General features: G+C 36.9%; 1 protein-coding gene across 1 annotated transcript in view; it reads right to left on the bottom strand.

Moving 5' to 3' along the window:
- Positions 1 to 17,125, bottom strand: part of LOC144974568 (uncharacterized) — a 57,495-nt gene extending 40,370 nt beyond the window's left edge. The window contains exons 1-2 of the mRNA XM_078917567.1: positions 16,695 to 17,125; positions 12,571 to 12,642 (exon numbers count right to left, since the gene is read on the bottom strand). Coding sequence (XP_078773693.1) covers positions 12,571 to 12,642; positions 16,695 to 16,873 — 251 coding nt within the window. The 5' untranslated portion in view covers positions 16,874 to 17,125. The remainder of the gene's footprint in view (positions 1 to 12,570; positions 12,643 to 16,694) is intronic.
- Positions 17,126 to 17,338: the final 213 nt, after the last annotated feature.

Genomic DNA, 17,338 nt, shown 5'->3' with positions numbered 1-17,338 from the left:
AAACAACTGAGAATGGGTGCATCTTAACAAGATATCACCACAACCAAACCTTTAAAAAAAGTCCCACGCAAAAAAGAATTACGCAATATATTTAATATCAAATGGCTTCATATCATGTCGAAATCAGAAGGAAGCAAGAGAGAGAGAGAGAGAGAGAGAGAGAGAGAGAGAGAGAGAGAGAGAGAGAGAGAGAGAGAGATGGATAGAGAGATAGATAGATAGATAGATAGATAGATAGATAGATAGAGAGAGAGAGAAAGAGAGAGAGAGAGAGAGAGAGAGAGAGAGAGAGAGAGAGAGAGAGAGAGAGAACTGACATAGCCATCTTCTCGTGTTAGTTAAGTGATAACGAGGGAACAAGCTCGGAAAAGCGAACGACTTTGGTGAAAATCCACTATAATCCGATATCAACATTATTGGAGTGCGCTTTTTTTTTCCTCCCCCAGCCATTGAAAGTGAGAACAAGAAAGCTAAAAATTGATTTAATCGAACCATGGTGCCGGAACTTTTGTTTTGTTACTTTTTCGCTGTATGTTTTGGCTTTATATATTTTCATGTTGAATAACACTGTTAATTCCGTATTTATCATATTTATAATTCACGAATTCATTATTCATTAATTTAGCTATTCAATCTATCATTATCCAGTAATGATATCATTGATTTTTTTACTCATTTACCCATACAAAATTCAACTTTTCTTTTTGGACTCTATCCAATGCCCCTTTTGGAAATCTACATCCTCTGGTTCAATCATACGATGATTGATGGCTGTAATCTTGGTTGGAGACAAGTGAAACACGCAATGCAATTACATGCAAATAACAAAACACAAAAACTCGATAAAATTGCGGAACGGGGAGGAAAAAAAAAGCCTCGATTTTGATAGTGGCCCAAATATTTTCATCTCTCATCTGAGTGTTAATCCAGATGTGCGCGTGTTTTTCAGGCTAAACCCGAAAAATACCATCTGTTCAAATGAAAAGAACAACACACCTTTGCAAAACTAAAACATTCGTCCCGTGCCAGGCCGAAATAGAGGGTACAGCACAGCTGAAACAAAAACAAGGGAGAGAGAACGGTGTATGATATTTACATTTGCTCCCCGCGCACCCATCCTAAACTCATCTTTCTATCCACCGAAAAGCAGAGAAAGGGCAACAGTATCTTCTTTAGTTGAGAAATAATAAACGGTGTATCCAGATATGTAATTACAGTTCAAAAGCAGCTGACCAACTGGGTGGACTTCAGTAATAAAGCCCATGAAATTAAAAGTTCATTCGGTTTCTATAGCGTTAAAAGGGTATAGATATTAGCAATTGCATGTTGCCCCTTTGGATAACACACTAAGTCTATCGCAAAGTGATTTCCGCTAGAACTAACATACCGAGCTACTACGTGCCGCAAGAAATAATCAAATATTCATTTTTACATCCATTCTCACATTATCAATTGTATTACATTTCAACTTATAGCGCAACCGGAAGAACCATTTCGAAGAAGAAGAAGAAGAAGAAGAAGAAGAAGAAGAAGAAGAAGAAGAAGAAGAAGAAGAAGAAGAAGAAGAAGAAGAAGAAGAAGAAGAAGAAGAAGAAGAAGAAGAAGAAGAAGAAGAAGAAGAAGAAGGTGGGAGGTTAAAGAGAGCTGTAGACCTAAAAACTACGTACTACACCCCCCCCCCCCCCCCTTCATTTCTATTCTCCTTAATAACGATCCCCGTTGTATGAGATGGATTAGCAGCAACACGTCCCTAGCCAGGGCTAAGCCCTGAGGTCCCAGTGGCCCACAATAAAGTAAGAGGATTGATGACAGTAAGGATTAACGTAAGGTGCTAGCTTGACATTCTCCCTCTCACCTCCTTAGCCTCCCTGTCTTTAATAATAACGGTTTTCCATTCTTTTGTGCTGCGGTGAGAAACATCACTGGCTTGTTTGTCACAGCTCCGGCTAAATAATATATTATTATTGTGTAATATTCACAGTAGACGTCTAGAGTTCTTTCGTTTGACAAGCGAAGAGACTTGAATCTCCGCAACTGTATGGAATAGGACGCCATTTCTGCTCAAGTTTATAGTAGCTAAACCCATAACCACCAGGACTCGACTATACTAATCTGCTGTATCATACGTAGTCTTTTATTTTTTTTCGGCCGGAGCCTGTCTATGAGTTTACGAAGGCCATAGCTAAACCAACTGAAAAGAATCTATTACAAACCAACCCTCAGAGACAATAGTCCAAGCGATCCGTCATAAACCCCACTACTGCCTCATGCCCGTCCAAAAACGCGGGGGCGGCATTTTGGTGCGCGGTTCAAAATGAACAAAATAACACAATAAGTGACAGTTTTCAACGATTAATTAATAATATTATAATCGAGGGCCTTAATGTTTCGTTAAAAATTTATATTCAAATTGAAAAACAATTATTCTCAGTATATAATAATGAAGAAAGAAAAAAAATAGTTTTGGTCACGAATGGACACAGATCACACGATAGCCCAATCCAAAATGACGTCGTTTCCTGTCGTTCACGCCACTTCGTACATCACTTGGTAACCGGAACACTCCAAAGAAGATAGAAAAGAGAGACCGGAAGAATGGGTCCAGGCGTGAAGAGCTTTGATAACAGGCCCTCAATAAATTCATACTTGTGTTGATAAGCAGCTCGGAATGACAAATGCAAATAGGAGACATACAATACAGCTTCAATGACCAGACAATCCAACGCCTGACTCGGCTGATAACAACACTGTGACGTGTCAAGAATAACAACGAGCGATGGACGGAACGGAACGCATGCCGCAAGAGCATGTGGTTGGTTTTCCAACAGAGGATCGTGACGATCTTTACGTCCAAAAAAAGAAAAAGTAATGACCCCGTTCGCCTCACCCCACTTTTCCGGGTACTTCCAATGACCCCTATCCTTACTTACCTCTCCCGCCACAAATAATGCAAAAAACTGTTGCTGCCCCTTGCTACACCCATTACTAGAAGTATACTCCTCCTACCACTACTACTACAGTACCACCAACACCACTAATAAAGAACCACCGCCACTACTACTACTGCAGTACCACCACCACTACTACTACTACTACAATACCACCACCACCACCACTACTACAGTACCACCACCACTACAACTACTACAGTACCACCACCACTACGACTACTACAGTACCACCACCACTACGTACTACTACTACTACTACTACTACTACTACTACTACTACTACTACTACAGCACCACCGCTACTACTCACTTCCTCTATCGCTTTATATTTTTTTTTAATTTATCCGTCTATCTTTTCTCACCTTCTCTTTAACATCCAGCAACATAACACCCTTAAAAACAAAAAAAAAAAAAACAAAAAAAAAAAACCCTTAGTTTCCAGAAGACAAATCGTAACCCAATACTCATAGTACAACCAAAGTAGAAACGTGCGTGATAGACTGACTATGCACGGTGAATCAAGGTGTCGAAGGCACACAATTCGTACATGTTGAAACAATTAGAATCATTAGCGAGACACGGTGTTATCGCAATGGAAAACAGACCATCCACTCATTCGACCATGCCAGGTTACCACAAACCATATGGGTGCTAGCTGTGCTTGGGGATTGAAAGAGCTTCGCCGAGGCCTATGTATACACAAGTATGTATCTACTATATTATATCATTATCAAGACAGAAGAACAGATGGAGAGCTAGGAGGCCGAAAAAAGAATAGAATAATATACAGATATTATACGCTTGACGTCGAATGAATATCTGTATTTCTCTTTCTTTCCTTACACAAAGAAAATAATTCAATTTGATATAATAGAATCAACATGGCAAACGCTCCTCACGATGCCAAAGACAGCCAAAAACCCACCTCATACAGTCCAAACCACGCGTAATGCGTCTTTTGTACAAGTGTACAATACCCATCGCTGCCTACAACAAGGTATTCAGTCAAATTTGAGTCTAGCTAAATAAAGGACATAGCGCCGGAGCCCGAGTTTCGTGATTAACTCACTCAACCCTAACACCGACTATTTCCGTAGTTTACCCCTGTTACTTTTACCCCATGCCTATTTATTACAATTTTATGAGACAAATTATAGGCGTAGTATCAAATCTAATGTCTTTTGTTGTTGTTGTATGTATGATAGTTGAATAAAACTATCTATGTACATGCTCATTTATAATACATCTTTTTCCAATTTTGAACAGAAGCAAAAATATCTAGGATTGAGTGAATTAAAGCTGAGGTCGACTATTAAATTATCGATCACACCAATTTCTTGACTTTTGATCAAAGACAGGTTAAACCACAATCAAAGGTTGGGGAGGGGAGGGGGTTTCTCTACTATTGACAGAGGTCACCTCCTCGTCTATTCATTAAGTCATACTGACTAAACGTGACACGAGGGTCAATCAAATTATAGCATATTGTTAATTGTTAGTTAATGCTTTGCCAATCAGAGAGGATGATTGGTTAGCCGACAAAGTAGACAACTAGAACGATATAGAAAAGAAAGAGAGAGGGAGAGGGAGAGAGAGAGAGAGAGAGAGAGAGAGAGAGAGAGAGAGAGAGAGAGAGAGAGAGAGAGAGAGAGAGAATTTTTCCAAAACAGGCAGCAGTTCCCTACTCACTCTACCACCAAAAACTTCAATATTAGAAGACAGCAAAAGCAAACTTGATACACATGTTATAAATAACCCAAATCCCATTGGAGTGTTGCCGTGCGGCACCTGATCAAAAACACTATATTGCCTATCGCTGTTTTTCTTTCGTTACGCTACTGCTTATCTTTCACCCCCCCCCCCCCCCCCCCCCAGGATAAAATCCATCCCCTACACCAGATATTTTATTCAGATCGTACATGATACCACATTACCGCTCATTTGTTTCATCTTCACATACATGACTAAACTCGCATTAAATTCATCTCTAATAAATAAAGGAACTAATACGTTTAAAACACATCATGGACTTTTAACAATCGTCTCAATCCCAGCCTCTTAATCAAATTAAATATCGTTAAAAAGTTAACAATTAATATAAAAAGAAGAAAGAAATGAAAAAGACCACCCACCCAGTTATCGTCAATCCACATTTACTTTCTATCAGAAATCTTAATTCCAATGAAAGGTAATAATTTATTTTCAATAAATGAAATGCCCCTCCCCCCCAACACACATTTTAAGTTTTAAAAAAACCCAACAAAACTACAAGTTATCGTTATTTATCCGTAAACGGAAATACAAATTAAAAAGCCAAAAAAGAATACTAGCAACAACAACAAAAGAAACAAATAACAAATAGTGTTTAAAATAACAAAAAAAAAAACCCCCACACCTAAAAAATATAATAATAAAATAACAAGCAAATATATAAATTTCAAACCACGTGACTGAGCATTGTGGTTAATGCTAATAAAAGTGGCATATATCTCCCAACCAGACTTAACACACCACCCCAAATCCAACACTTTACAAGTTTAATGTTTGTTATTTTTATCATTTTTCTAACCTCTCGAGGCCTAGCAATGAGTACAGTACAGCCAATGTTTCACGCATAAATAATGACAAAAACATCATTGTTACTTCCTCGGATTTCGCACTCGGAAGAAATCCCAACGAGACGTCAGAGTATTCCGAGAGGCTTTACATTGAAAAGCCTGATCAGCTAGAGCAAATCTGTTATGACAAGATAATAACAACGCTTTATTTCAAGAACAACCCCATAATTCGACTTCATCCTTTACAAGCCGGGTTCGAGGTTACTCGAACCAGACATCAGATAGCTCTCCCAGAAGAGCAAAGACATACGGCGGACGACACTGGATTCAACGATCTCAGCGCTCACTTTATGGGGCAGCGTGGCTTAGCGGTACGGTCTTTGCTTCGTATTTAAAAGGTGCCGAGTTCGATCACCCGCCGCTGCGCTGTGTGCCCTTCAGCAAGTCACCTCGCCATAGCTCACTTTGCGGCGCTGCACAGCGGCTGACGCCTGGGTTATTCCAGTCTTCCCTTGTAATAGATACTAAAGACAAATTTCCCCTTGGGGATAAATAAAGGGAATATTATTATTTTTATTTAGATTTATTATTAAAAAACAATTTTTAACCAACAGTTATACCAGACAAATAAGTGGGAAAAAGTATAATCTTAAAAAAACGGAATTAGTGAGCTGCTAAACGGCTTCTATGTCAGAGATAGAGAATCATAATGCCCCGAAAATCGGTCTTCCGTGGACCATCACATTATCCATACAACAAATGAACATCTAAGAGTCTTTCTTCTCCAGGCAATGAAAAAAATTGAGTTGCTGGGTCTATTTGAAAGGTACACTGAATTAATGATGGATAGTGCCTTGCCTAAAGGACAGCAAATCATTGCTACTGTCCAGTTAACCGCGATAAAGTCCAATACTATGGGCCTTGTGGACCTAAAGTATTACATAAACAGACCTGTCTACTTGAATATATAAAAATTCGTAGTTTTAAGGAGATAAAAATTGTAGTCGCTACAGTCAACTGTATGTGATAGATCATAGATCGACAATTTACTCTCCCCACGGATTAAATAACACATAAAACCATTAAAACTATGTAGTTTGGCATAGACTTTAATTCTAATTGCTTAGAGATGCCCATGAAGTTCTGAAAGTGAGGCCAAAAGTTCGTAATGCTACGAAATTTTCGTAGTAGTAGGCAGGGCGGTCTGCATAAATGAAAGAAACGGTCGTAGCGACACAGCTAACGATAGGATTGGAATATGGGATAAAGAATTAAATGTCGACAAAATAATTTGAGAGAGAGAGAGAGAGAGAGAGAGAGAGAGAGAGAGAGAGAGAGAGAGAGAGAGACGTTATCTCCGTAATGAATGAAACTACGCAGACTCACTCACTCACTCTCGCTCCCTGCCATTGTGCAATACAATAATATAAATCAAACAAACGAGACAAAATAAATTTGCCCCAAACACTAGCTAGCAATAAAATCATAACCGTTTTTTCCTCCCACTGCAATCATATCTTATCAACACAGCAAGTTGATATAAACCCCGTGAGCATTGAACACGGCATACAACAGAATCAATAGCACAACGACGGCACCCCGACCAATGACGTGCAACATACACAGACAGACACACAAATGCAAATGAAGGCATGGGGAAGCAATGTAGCAAAAGAGAAAATTGACTTCAAAAAAAATGTTTGAATAAAAAAATGGAAAGAGACGGATTATGAAAGACAATAATAACTGAGCAAAGTTAGAATAGCTGTGTGTAAGAGTTGTCCAATATGAAGCTCTAGAGAGAGAGAGAGAGAGAGAGAGAGAGAGAGAGAGAGAGAGAGAGAGAGAGAGAGAGAGAGAGAGAGAGAGAGAGAGAGAGAGAGTCCTATAGCTTTTAATACATGGTTGACATTTGGCATTCAGTACTTAGTATGGAAAGGAACTGTGACTTTATATGTTTTACTGCTTAATACGACGTGCGAAACACGACAGAGAAGGCCATATTGTATTATGGCAACAAGAGCAATAAAACCATATTAACAGACCTCTGAAAAAAAAAAAATGACTCCATATCATTTTCTTCTTTCAATCACTCCGGCCAGACAACCGTCATCCCAAAATCCAATCGCCTGAAATTACCATAAATTGCTGACCAATTTAAAGACACGAGACTTCAGTTAAGCCCTGACCACGTGTCACGTGACAAGAACGAAGTTTGTCACAAATCTATCCACCTAAAAATTTAAAAAAAAAACAACAAAACACAAAATAAATCTTTAAAAATGCGTTTTGCAAGAATGAGGCAGAGTAAAATAATAATCTAACTGTTACAATAGAACTGTCAACAACATGTCATCAGCGCCACCATGACCATTAACGCTATTTAACGGTCTTGAATGAATAATCAGATGAAAGGGCAAATGGCATTAACGCAACAACAAAAACAAAACAAAAAACGAGCGGTTAATCAACACGTCAATATCATAGATAAATACACAGTCGCATTGCCGACGTGACTAATTTGGTGACCACACGACCACCTCCAGTCATGCTGTAAACACTGCAATTAGACAGGTGTTCACTGGCAGCAACTTGATCGCAGTTTGGAAAAAAACCCATATTTCTTCTCGTTGTTTTTTTCTTTCGTACGTTTATCATGCTATACAGCTCTATAATTTGCAAGTACAGAAATGAAATAAAAAAAAGAAAAAAAAAGAAAGTGAAACTAACATCTACTCGTACACTACCCTCAATCGGTGCGTAGCCATCGTTACTGCTGACCCTGACCAAAAAATGACGCCACAAGACAAGTCTTAGGCCACAAAAGAAAACAAACCGTGAGTTGTATTGTTTCCTTGAGCTTTACTAACGAAAACTCACTAGACAATGAACAAACCTTAAAAAATGACGTCAAACTCGTGTTTTCTAGGCTATAACTTTTACTTAACGATGGCTACGATCGGTGGCCCATAACCATAATCAAGTCGCAAAGAAAACACGCACCTCTTAATTCAATTACTCCTTTTTTACTGCCGCCAGAAACAATTTGAAAAATACGTATAGATAGAACGAAGTTGACGTCACTCGGGTCTTTATTACTGTTTGTTTTTTGTTTTGTTGCCATCCGCGCTTATGAGTAATTCTAACTAAACTGTATTAACCAGACTCTAAACGTTTAAGGGTACACATAGTTTAGTGTGTTGGTCCGTTATACTTCCGGATGGCAATGTTGTGAGCTTCTTGGCCAAGCGTATACTATCTATATCCATTATTTAAAGAATCGACAGTACCACCAAAGCCATTTTAAGTCAGTCGGTCTAGGATAAGGTTTATTACCGCTTGGAGAACCCATGGAGCGACAAAAACTGGGGGTGTCTTCACCACATCGCAACCCAACGGATTCAGATTAAACTCAGAATTCTAGGGATCTAATCTTTAGACTTATATAAGATGTTGAGTGGAAAGGGGAGAGAGAGAGAGAGAGAAAGAGAGAGAGAGAGAGAGAGAGAGAGAGAGAGAGAGAGAGAGAGATAAAGGCGACAATTGATGCAACACGAAAAGGAAACAAATTATGACACAAGCATGCATTAGACTAATAAAAACCACCAGCGAACACGGAACAGCACTCGGCTGGCATATACAAGTTATATTATCACATACAATGTACAGACGTCAGCAAGTGATGATTCTTGTTTTATGAAATGTAACTGGTCCGTCACCACTATGGCATGTGAAAATGGCAGACAGGACAGACAACAGTGATGTCATAACAAAGCAAAAATATCTAGCCCGCCCTTAAAGTGCTTTAATTAATGGAATGATCCAGGCAGACACAAAAAAGCCCCGAATCATACGACATATCAGCAGTTTCAGCATAGAAATCTACAACAGAAACGAAAGAAAAGCTGACAATCGGACACAAATATAAAAGACCAACCCCCCCCCCCCCCAACGGGATCAAATTGGTGGAGCCAACAATATGGTAAAATGCATATTCCCATACTCAGCCATGTACTTTAAGGATTTTCTTTTCTATATCCAAAACTAGAAATAACAACAATCCAGTTTTCTCCTTAAAAAAACAAAGGAAAAAATAAAACAAGAAAAAACACGACAAGACGACATAAGGAATATTCTTCGGATGGAAGATGTATGAGAAACATGCTCCGGAGAGAGAGAGAAAGAAAGAGAGAGAGAGAGAGAGAGAGAGAGAGAGAGAGAGAGAGAGAGAGAACAAAAGAGAAGACGAAATTAATTTCAGACAACAAAAATCTCACAAAGCAACAACCCAGACTAACCCCCAATAAAAAGAAATTAGAAAATCGGCACAATGTCGAACAGCAATACCAACACTATCAGATTTCACAATACCGTTCCCTTATATTCATTCAATGATAATACAATTTTCTACAGAAAAAGAAAGCCGGCTACAAAGGACACCTGCGAATCCAAGCAAAGACATTGTAACAACGGTGATAAAAAGAATAAAATGACTCCCCCGACTAGCCTTATGACCAGAGGATAAAATCAAGCAACTTTTAAAGTCTTCGAGTCCCCAAAGTAAACAAAAATTAACGACAATCGTCTGCGACTCGGGGGGAAAGAAGCGGACGATAGCGTGTGGTGAATGCCACAACTTTGAATGCATCATTATAAGGACATTGTGCGCATGCACCGGAAAACTGAGTTGGCTACTCTACCCGTCAATGTAATTTTGTTGATGACCGGTGCGTCATCATGAACCTTCTCTATTGTGCTTGTTTGAAATAAATCTATGCACACCGATAAGACCAAAATTGTTACAGTCCGTCTCGATGTGCACAAAATAGCAAGTCTGTACTCCCAACGCGATTACTACGGGCGTGACTTAACATTGTTTTGTAATGGACAACATTTTCCGTTTGTTTGAGAGTATTTCCATTATAACAATGAGTCCATATCAAGTATGATTATTAGTATCAGGCCTGCAGATGAACACAGGTTGATGGTCCGTCTCAATGCTGCAAAGGAAATACTATCAAATCAAAACAAAATCCTATCTTCCACATATAACAATGTAAAATTGAGCCCATAATAAATGCGTAAGGTTAACTGGCCTGTAAACAAGGAGACGTAAATCTAAATCCATGATCAAACGCATGCCGAAACGAGACTATAAGAAAGGCTGCAATGATTACTAATGATATAATATACAAACAATACATCATCGATAACGGTACATTAAAACAAAATTAATAATGAAACGACGACAATTAGCTCGCCGAGCATAAAACAGCTCAACGGAGAGAGAGAGAGAGAGAGAGAGAGAGAGAGAGAGAGAGAGAGAGAGAGAGAGAGAGAGAGAGAGAGAGAGAGGAGAATATGTCAGGTTTAACTTAAATCAAGCAAAACGAACAGATACAGGACCCTTAACAATATTAGCTAAAACTTGCATTACCCCCCCCCCCCCCCTCTTCCACTTTTTTCCAGCCACCTGCCAGACATAACGTGCGTGCCCAGGTATAAAATAGCAGTAATGACGGGAAAGATAACAAGGCTCTATAATTTGAAATTGACAGGTGAGGTGGTCGAGGAATAAAAACCTTGAATTAATTTTGTCAAGCACAGTTAGCAAGATAGCCGCTCTGCCCAGGTGTACAATGTAGTCAAGGTCGTGGAGACCAAGTCAGTAGAACAATACAAATCGCGTTAACGGGAAAACCCTTTAGTGACAAATGTAGTCTAATTAAGAGACGCCCCCTCCCCCTTTCTTTAAAAAAAAATAAAAATAAAACATAAAACAACTTAGTACTTGGAAGCCAATGGTTTATACGAATCTTAATCATCAGAGCTTCGCATGCTATTAAAAAAAACAATAACAATGTGTTCAAAAATCTCTCTAAATATGACTTGCCAAATTTGGCCCCAAAAAGTATGTGCCTGCCAATCAAAAAAGTATCAATGACATCTGAAAATCACATAGGAACCCCCCCCCCCCCTCGACTAAACGAAGGAAAAAAAAAGGAGGGGAGGAGAACCATTCACATGACACAATAATCATTAAATGCACATAAAGCGCCCTTAAACAAAATAGAATTAACGAAGGCTCCGATCGAAATATGAGAAATGTAAAGAGCTATTACAATATCTTAATTTTAACAGAGACAAGCTATTATGACCAGGCATCATTATGCACTAAGTGGGGTGAGAAAATATGAGTTTAAGTTAGAAGCCTGTCCAAGGACTTAATTTTACGTTGCCCAATGCAGGATTCATAGACCAACATTTACAGGGCTCAAATTGATTGTCAAAATGCCAAGACAACAAAGGCCAAAACAAGACAAGAAAGCTACAAGAGACTAGCGTGGTTACCCAATGGTCTGTCATTTGGACAAGTGGGATACCTTGCATTACAAAAAATATTCGATAAAGACACTTGGAAAAACGGTCTTGATTATGTTAGACCTCCTTTACTGAAACTTTACCCTGTTCAAAATAAATGAAAAGCTAACAAATTTGTCCAACATCCAATCACCAATGTGCCTGAACACGAAAACGATAAGATAAAGATAATTCAACTAACAAAATTAAAAGGGTGAAGATAAAACACGAGTATTGTGTGCTGAGTACAATTTGATTTCGAATAAATCCAAAAAGTGAGAGAAAATAAACAAAATATGAATAAGAGTTTTGAAACATTATGGAATAGCTCACTTGACCTGAACTTTGTCCAAATAAGAATCTTGGGAGCAGAAACGGATATAAAAAAACAAAAACAAAAAATTGGAAAGGTACGAGTGACAAAAAGCCAGACACCACTTATGTAGTGTAATGGAAGCACATATGAGATGTAATCAAAAGGTCTGAGGTTCGATATCCAATTGAGGAAAAACAATCTTTTGGGATGATCATCAGGTTACCTCTCTATGACACATCTTGCAAACCTTTTAATAAGAACACAGAGCCGACAATTCCATCAAATGAATAGGATAATACTACACATAAGACGGATATTATTCCTCAATCTAAATAAAATTAGTAAAACTTCTGTAATATAAAATAAAATACAAAAGTCTACTTACAAATGAGTCAGGTTGGAAAGTCGTTTGAAATCATCTGGTCGTATATCATTAATCCCATTTGATTGTAATTCACTGTAAATAAAGACAAAATAAGGGTTGAAATATGCAAGAATTTAGGAGATGGGGGATTGTTTTATTATTTTAATTCTTGCTGCTGTTGTCTAATTTTACTTACTCACCTTCTCATGCCTGGGTAAAGTCGATGTAAAGAATGAAATTAAAAGACAAAGTGATCAGAAAACTAGAATTTATGTTACATTATTTTTTAACAATGGCATGGAAGGAATCAAATAAAATTAAATACTCCAAACTTAGAATCAAGAGTCAGAATCCATTTCACTGACGTAATACCCCTGTTACTTTCTAACATTGAGTCCATAACATCAACTAGAATTGTCTTTCGCTTCAAAAATAGAACAATAAGAAAAAGATAAAGGTTTAAAACATGAAATATGAAGGCAAAAAATACAGCCACATATCTGTAATCCAAATAAACGAAATAGGGACAAATGCCTCATCTATCTAAAGCCCTTCAAATTGAGACATTCTTGATTTTGATTCCAACCTTAAAAACCTGCTCAATGGGTATCATCAATCTATAAAATAAAAGATTGATGAGGTCCATTTATCGGGTTTTTAAGGTTAGAATCAAATCGAGAATGTCTCAATTTAAAGGGCCTTTAGATAGAGGAGACTAGAACGGGATAATCATAAGTTGAAGTAATACAGAGTTTTATATCCAAAGACTCCAAAAGTATAAAAATCAGTTCAAAATCACTATTAACAAAGAGCTCCATAACATAAAATATGTTTGTGATGAATAGATATCACACAGAGTTTTATATCCAAAGACCGCAAAAGTATAAAAATCAGTTCAAAATCACTATTAACAAAGAGCTCCATAACATAAAATATGTTTGTGAGGAATGCATTTTTTAAAAAATCATTACAATTTTTAATTGCTACTGGTGTAAACGATGGACATAGTTATGAAAATATCAGGAAAATGTTGATTTGAACCTTTTCCTTTTTCACGAGGGAGTTAAAGTTAAAGGTCTTTGACATGTGTGCAAATTTGAGGTCTGATACTGATAACGGAACGCAATTATGAGTTCAATAAAACATTGTTGTAAAAGACAATGTTTTGCATTGGCTTGAGATTATTATTCACATGACAACACAATGAGCCCATAACAATTCGGTCTTTGGCTTCTCAGGACTACATATATAAGAACATGTTGACCTCTAAGCAGTCCTTATTAATTATTATATATCTAACTTAAAATTTAGGGAAATAAGTTAACAGATTAATATAAACCAATAAGTACACTGACTGTAATTTTTCTGTAACTTCAGCACAAAATCCTTTACCAAGTGGAATTCATTAGGTCTGCATAACTAAAATTTATGATATGATGCAGTTTACTGTTATTCGAAATTTATAATTTGGTTGCATTACATTTTCAGATGGTAAGAAAAATGACAATAACAGTGAAATTTTTAAAAAACTGCAGTCCATCAAATCAATTATTTATCTCTAAATTTTAAAAGAATTCATTGATAAAAGGACAGCAAGAGTAAAAAATAATAAAATAAAAAGATAAAAAAAGGAGAAGGTATTTGCAGCTCTAACTTTCACTCAAAATATTCAAGTCGAATATAATATGCTCAGGAAAATTGTGAAAGTCACACACAAAATACCCCCCCCCCCCCCCCCAAAAAAAAACAAAAAAAAAAAACAATCTTCATGGACTGTCAGGACTGTCTACTTTTATTTTAAAGCTGTCAATGACATCTTCTCTATATATTTTTCCATAACTTGTCCATCTGAGTCGAGGACCTATTGTAAGGTTTAGCTTCATATATGGTTGAGAATATGATTTTAACAAAATTTTCAGACACGCCATTATATCACACAACCAACTACATAAAAATGTGATTGCGAAATGAATATGTTAAAGAAATGAACAAACTTATACAGTAACACCATCATATCAAAGGACTATAATTACGGTGTATCTTAACGGATCATTTTTATGCACCTTCGTTACAAATGCACATTCCACCCAATTTAATCAGCGATGCTGTGTCTGTATTTGGACATGGCAACAGTTATATTGTGACATCTGTAGGTAGATACGTCTTTGTTAATAAATATTTTAAAAAAATAATAGTCCAAAAAAATCGAAATTTAAAACCAGAAAATAGAATTTGCATTGAAAGTGAAACAAGGTTTAAGAAAGAGCTTATTAAATGTTATGAACAGTCAGGTGACTCCGTAGCGCAGTGGATTAGCTGTCAGACTCTAACCTTGAAAGGTTCGATCCCATTGTGGACATTAAAAAAAAAATTTTATTTTTTAATTTATTGAGAAAGACATCATTTTTGTTGTTATATAGTTAATGGACATATAATTAAAACTTTAAATAAAACTATTATTATTATGATTACTATCATCATCATTATTAATTATATTTTAATCTAAAAAACATTGGTATCATTCAGTGTGTTATTGACGTGCATTTAAATGTAAACGTCGATTGTTATCATTTTATGATATTTTATCATTATCATCAGTGTAATTGTTTACTGCGTCTTTGTCTTTGTATTTGGGTTTTTTTCTTAATTTTCTTCTATTTTTGTTGTTGTTGTTTTTCAAAAACGTTTTACCATGTTAAAAAAAATATTTGATTTTAATTTTCTAAAATTATTGACTTATTTGATTGAGATCAGTATGTACCATGTTTCATTTCACCTTTGATTTTTTTAAATTATTGCTATCATTCTTTAATTTATTATCATTGCATAAACGTACATCGGTAATCAATCACTAAGCACTGTGCTATACTACAATCTAAAGCTCATATACGTACACGGGTCTATTTACAGAAAATAAGTCGTGTTTTGTTGATAAAAGGGAAAACAGAAACGTCCACAGTATGTCTTCGTCTTATAAAGTGAGGCTTACAATTCAACACATATCGTTATATTTTTCAGAGGTGCATAAAAACAGTGGGTTTTCGTACACCTCCAATGTTCATAAAAACGCCACCTTATCATCATTATTATAATTATTACACTTACAAATCATTGTCACAACAGTAAAATTACAAAAGGCAATGCAATCAGTGTGAAATTTTCTGAGCGCTGCCTAGAAGATAACACTAGAAATCACTCTAATCTCGGTACTACTACCGCAAACTCGGGGACCCAAATAATTATGGGGGTTTGGGAGGGGGGAAACTTAAACAAAAAAAAAAAGACGAGTAGGGAGAGGAGAGACTTTAACAAACAAAAAAAAAAAGTTTCCCTCCTCCCAAACCCCCAAAATTATTTTTTTAAAAAGTTTTCCCCCTCCCAAAACCCCAAATTTTTTTGAGTCCCCCGCCCTAATCTCTTAACTCTCACCTAACTAACACTAACACCTGCATTAAAAAAAATTCACACACACAAACAAGACCAAATAAAATCAAAAGATAGCGTCAGACAGGCAGAAAAAGAAACCTCTAAAAAGGGGAATTTAAATTGAAATAGACAATATGAATAAAGTACGGCAATTCAATGACAAAAAAAAAATAAAAAAAATGTAAAGTGACTAATTTAAAGTTAAAGTTAAAGAGCAGGTTCACAACAGCAGTCATAATTAATCTCAGCAGATTATATATAAGGTCCTTAGCTTTACTTGTTTATTAATCGAATCTTGAAATTCAAATACAGAGAGCAAGTCTAAGATTAGAAAGTGGTCCAAAACCACTTTTTTTTATCCTCCATTAGTAGACTTTGACAGCTGCAATCGTGCTTGCCCATTGCTAGGAGTAGGAGAGCTGAGACTTCGCTCTACTCTCAACTTACACACTTTCGATTTTTATTTTGTTTTCGCGGAGGAAAAAAACAGCTGTAGAGTAACAAATTAAGCGGCCAAACAAACCGTTTGCAATGCAAAAAATAAATTTATACGTTAATATTATTTTTAAAAACTTAAAAACTGCAAAAAGACGGCTGTTGTTATTTTCTTACTATTTTCAATCGCGAACTGAAAAGTAGGTCGATATTAGAGACGAGTGGCGGAGGGGGTACCACAGAGCCAAAACAAACAAAAAAAGTTGCAAAGTTTTGGTACTTACAGTCTTGTTACCCATGGTTCTATATCCGTAGGGACGTTGATCAAGCCCCGTTTGCTGCAATCAACATTATTGCCCAAACATGAACATGAAGATGGGCATCGTCCCGCTATTACGGGTGGAAAAATTGTACACACCCCAAGAACAAAAGCAAAACAGAGGTGCAACAACACGGCGGCCATATTGGCCCGACATTGAACTCGTTTGGAAGTTTTTACTTTTATGTTGGACTTATCCAAAATGTGAATGAAAGTGAAAAACAACTCCGTTCATAGTTAAAACTGTAAATATATAATCCAACTCGAATGTAAACACAATTTAATCCATTTTTACTCGGATTGAATAACACAACCTGTCACTTCCGAAGTTTGACAACACACTAGAGTAACATGAACTTCGTCTCCCACGTTTGTGCCCGAGTGCTTGGCGAGTGCATTCCTCCGAACAAGAAAGAGACGTTGATTGGCGATTCGTGTCACGTGATGCATATATTAACACCCCGCGTTTCGGATAGCATGGGTAGGTTTATGCCACAAACAGTGATTGGAACTGACAAATTGTCGGCATTACATGCGGAGAGAAAGGTGTCATGTTTTCATTTATTCATTTTACTCTCTCTCTCTCTCTCTCTCTCTCTCTCTCTCTCT

Source organism: Berghia stephanieae, chromosome 6 (genome assembly GCF_034508935.2).
Source record: "Berghia stephanieae isolate SIO BIC M18660-M18661 chromosome 6, UCSD_Bste_1.3, whole genome shotgun sequence".
In the NCBI taxonomy this organism is placed as follows: domain Eukaryota; kingdom Metazoa; phylum Mollusca; class Gastropoda; order Nudibranchia; family Aeolidiidae; genus Berghia; species Berghia stephanieae.
Note: the sequence above shows the minus strand (reverse complement) of the source record. Positions and strands in the feature narration are given on the sequence as shown.